Source organism: Azolla caroliniana, unplaced genomic scaffold, assembly GCF_043228905.1.
Source record: "Azolla caroliniana isolate FFs.n. ecotype wild unplaced genomic scaffold, voAzoCaro1.0.p SCAF_17, whole genome shotgun sequence".
Classification (NCBI taxonomy): domain Eukaryota; kingdom Viridiplantae; phylum Streptophyta; class Polypodiopsida; order Salviniales; family Salviniaceae; genus Azolla; species Azolla caroliniana.
In genome coordinates, this window is record NW_028230452.1 from 10,317,158 (window position 1) to 10,321,804 (window position 4,647).

Sequence of the window (4,647 nt, forward strand, 5' to 3'; positions counted from 1 at the left end):
CGTAGCCGGGTACTCCTCATCCGGTCTTCACCGGGTCTGTATCATCCGGCTCTCCGTAGCCGGGTACTCCTCATCCGGTTCATACCGGGTCTGCACCATCCGGCTCTCCGTAGCCGGGTACTCCTCATCCGGTTCATACCGGGTCTGCACCATCCGGCTCTGTTCTTCTCCCTTCCCATCCGGAGGGACCTGTCTCCCAACATAACCGACTGGTCAGGCCGAGAGTCGACAATTGATGACAAAGAGGATTTGATAGTTCAATAGATGATCCAAGTCGAAGACACGACCAACAAGTTGGGCCGACCGAATGGTCGACAACAAGACTGACTAGTTGGGCCAACTGGACAGTTGGCACAGGAGTCGGCTAGTCAAATCAACTAGTCGACCAGTCGGTTGATTAATTGTTACTACTATTAGTACAGTAATGGGAAGATAGTAGTAGAGGCTACATTTGTAAATAACCCATACTGTGTATAAGTATAAATACACTTAGGGCAAACATAGTGTTGTAGAACAAAAAGAATAGAATAGCGTAGTAGTTCATGTTGTTAGTTACAAAGAGAAGAGAGAGTGTGTGACAAAGAGAGCGACGCCATAGTTGTGTGCGCTTAGACGCCAAGAGCCTTCCTTGTGTGGCTTATACACTATGTGTAGAGAGAGTGTTGTATATTGTCTCTTTTGTATTCTCCATTGTATAGTGGATCTTTGTTCTCGTGGTTTTCCCCATTTAGGGTTTCCACGTAAAACTGTGTATTCTATGCATTTGCCGTTTTTCTATTTCCACGTTATTGAATATTTCACAATCGGTTTTCCTCACGGATCATAGGGATCGAACCCTACATATAATGCCTGCAATAGTTACTGTGGATGGAACAATGTATTTATCCAAGTTCTTAAGATGTCCTAAAGTTGCATTTCTAGAAATAGAGGATAAAGACGGCATTACATATAAACATGAACTATACTAGTATCAAACAATTTCCAATGGATAAAACAAGTCACAATGATAAGAATCTCAATATTGAAAAATCTAAGGGAATGAGGCCATTTATAAATGGATCACTTGAAAGTTGTATTAAACTATCTCAAAATTATGTGCAAAAGATTATTGATGGACTAAATACAAGGCTCCCTAACTTAAGCTTCTTCAATGCAGCAAAATTATTCAGCCCTACCATTATGCAGATGATAATGTGATTAGGCATAGTAAAGCAAAGACATGGTTGGGAATTTTGATTTCTCACTTACAACCAAATGTTAATGTCAATGCATGTCTTCAAATTTTACATGATGCAAAGGGAAATGGAACTCTCTAGTTTTGTTGACACTTGACGTTTAAATTGTGATAAAGCTTGATTTCTCACTTACAACCAAATGTTGATGTCAATGCATGTCTTCAAATTTTACATGATGCAAAGGCTTATGAAATGGAACTCTCTAGGTTTGTTGACACTTGACGTTTAAATTGTGATAAAGCTTGGTGTATGTTTTGCAAAATGAAGGATTGGCACAACAATTTCTCTCATTTGAGTGAATTATGGCAAACTACTTTGGTTATTCCATCTCACACGATTTCGTGTGAAAGAGGGTTCTCTAAGCAAAAATCGAGTGTCTTAGGATATTGGATCTGATTCTTTTTTTAGTGGCTTCCTCTAATATTAGCACTATCCTCAACTCTTGCCCATGGCTTCAACATAACTCTCATACTCATATACCCATAGCCGTACTAAGAGCCAACATATATAAATGTTTAAACCAAGCAATACACGCTAGAACAAACCAATATCACTCCGACATTTAAACTTACACTTTAGAAAAATATAATGTAGCTGCGCAGCAATCTTCTGAGTTTGATTTATGTTCCAACATAGAAATTGGTCATTCATAAGATACTCCACGCTTTGGCGATCCGATAAGTTCCCACAGGCTATTAAAGTGTGTGCACAGCAATGTACAACGTCGTAAATGTTGGTTGCAAGCAGAAGAACTCAAGAAAGCGTGAGTTGTGTAGAATGACTGCATAAGGTTAGTACGATCATTGGGATACGCGGGGCATTTATGGATATGGCAACATTATATATTATGTACGTAAGTCAGAGGCAGGGAGAGGACATTAAAAAAAGAATGTACGAAACTGTGTGAGAGGCATTGCAATATGCAATATGTAGCATTAATTACGTCCTGTGGTCGCCTTGTAATGTGTGCGTGCCACTTAGTCATTTGAATTAGTTTGAAGCATACAATAATAATGAAATCTGATTTTCAGGACAAGTCGAGATGATTAAGCGTTTGGGGGTGTCATTTCAAAGAGCCTGGCCGCATTACCCAGTCTTTTTACTCACTACAATCAGTAGTATGAATGGGAGGAATACGGAGGCAATGAAGAAAAAAAGAGAGAGACCCGGCAGCACTCATTCTTCAGGTTTTCATGCCAAATAATATAGACATAAGTGGGCATCCAAATGATGGTTTTCATACACTGCAACATAATGTATAAATTAATAATAATATAATATGAACTGATTGTCACAGGCCTGGTATGTAGGTGATTGCCGATTGAAAACGACCTAGAATTTGGCAGTGAATATAAATAATGCATACATCCATCATCAGTAGCTAGCTATAGAGAGAGAGAGTGGTGGCGATGCTACCAAATAAATACACACATCACTTAATCATCTTTGTTTAGTGAGATATATTCATGCGTATTATATATATTACCTACAACGATATACACCATCTATCTATCTGTCTGTGCAAGCTGCCATGCCAGGTCAAGAGTCTAAATGGGACAATATGATAAGCACACATACCTACAAACAACGCTTCCACTATGATGGTGCTTCTTCATAAGAAATGGACGTAGGTGTCGCTACCTACCTACCACCCGCCTACCATATGTGATGACTAACCACAACGCAGATGAAGTTCAACAGTTTCAAAGTGAGTGAAGTGTAATTCAAATGTTGTGTGTAACAAGAAAGTAGCTCGACTCATCTTGACAATGCAGCAAATGAGGCAATCTTAGACCACAATACGGTACAATACAACACATTACAATATATATATGTGTGTATGTATGTGTGTGTGTATATGCATGTATGTGAAAAGGGAACTCCAACAAGCAATTGCAATCTTGTGTAATCTAATGAGATGTATCATCATCATCATCATCATTAGCCAGTGATAAAGAATGGCCATGGTTACGGCAGATGACAGGAATAAAGTGAAATATCCTGTATGACATCATTGCCAACCAGTGAACCTAGACTTTCTTAACTGCGTATGATTTTAGCCTAGACAGTAAGTATTATAACCAGTACTGTCACTATTATTCCCTCACATGTTCCTTAGGGTAGGAATCATTACGGTTGCTAATACTAGTATTATTACAGAACTCCATGGGCGCACATGCTGCATTGTTTTGGAAATTCATCTCCCATGAGATCTCCGAGCGAGCATCGTCGTCGCCATCATCATCATCAGCATCATCAGCATCATGCCTGGATGATGAATGTGAGCCCCAACCTCTGAGTTCCATTAAGGTCCAATCCTCTAGGAGCATTGGAGTTGTCACAAAGTTACTACTCTCTACCTCACTCTCAGGATCATGGAATAGTAGCTCGAGGGAGGCAGGGTCATGTATATATGCATTAGCAGCAGCAGGGGTGAAATTGCTGGAGTCATCGTCACGCTCATCACTAGTCATGATTTCCGACGCTTCATCCACACCATTAGTCATGTAATTACTTCCATCAGGAGGAAGTGAATGCCCCATGAAACCAATGTATTTGTTCATCGCCATGATCAGGCTACCATTGTTGCTTTGCCGTGTCAATGAAGTGTGCAACTTCCGGGGATCCATGTATGATCTCCGGCAGCTCTTCCAATCCACATAATATACTTGTCCAGTCTACAGAGAAGAAGAATGCATTGATATGATGAGATACTCCATGAGCAGTACCGACGTCTTGAGCGGTAGGTAGACAATGACACACAAACAAATTTAAAGCTGTTGTTGTTGTTGCACATACCTGGAGATGAAGGAACTGCTCCCAGCCATGAGGCAGGGGCTCTTGAGAATTGAGGTCCACTGCTTGGAGAGCAAGAGGAGATGAAATGCGTCCGACTGCTAACGGGCTCTCCGTCGTAGCCGCAGCCGAACTGTGCAGGAGGCGGAGGTGGGTCTCCATGGCCTGTAGGGCGTCTGTGGACCATGAAGTGCCGCTGCTGCGTTCCATCGAATTATTAACTCTCTCTCTCGCTCTCTCTCTCTCTCTCTCTCTCTATATATATATATATATAACTAGATGAGAATCAGTGACAGAAGAAGTAGTGGAGGAAGGCGTCGATAGTTATATCATCATAATGTAGATAAGATAGCCCCTTCGTGGGGTGGGGTGGGGTGGGGTGGGGTGGGGTGTTTGTTTATATTCAGGGAAAGAATGAAGTGGAGGGGCTCAGGATAGGCAGCCACAGCCACAGCCACAGCCACTTACTTACATACATACATACTACTACTACTACTATGACTGGTCATAATATAAAGATGAAGGAGAATCACAGTATCATTTAGTAGTCATTGTGTAGCGAATGGCGCATCACCAACCAGAGAGAGAGAGAGAGGATTTGGAAGCAGAACGAAGA

The 4,647-nt window shown here is 41.2% G+C and overlaps 1 protein-coding gene across 1 annotated transcript; it reads right to left on the minus strand.

The window, feature by feature from the left end:
* Positions 1 to 3,170: 3,170 nt before the first annotated feature.
* Positions 3,171 to 4,256, minus strand: LOC147853105 (uncharacterized). Its single transcript, XM_087332828.1, has 2 exons — positions 4,035 to 4,256; positions 3,171 to 3,913 (listed from the first exon to the last, which is right to left on the minus strand). Exons 1-2 carry the CDS (start codon positions 4,239 to 4,241, stop codon positions 3,332 to 3,334), a joined length of 789 nt encoding a protein of 262 aa, XP_087188954.1. The 5' UTR covers positions 4,242 to 4,256; the 3' UTR covers positions 3,171 to 3,331.
* Between the last annotated feature and the right edge of the window lie 391 nt (positions 4,257 to 4,647).

What these genes read in the sequence shown, in the direction of transcription:
- LOC147853105 (XM_087332828.1), bottom strand. Translation starts at nt 4,241, where the DNA reads ATGGAACGCAGCAGCGGCACTTCATGGTCCACAGACGCCCTACAGGCC. An exon ending in AGCAGTTCCTTCATCTCCAG is followed by an intron (nt 3,914 to 4,034) that starts GTATGTGCAACA and finishes TCTTCTCTGTAG; the next exon opens with ACTGGACAAGTATATTATGT.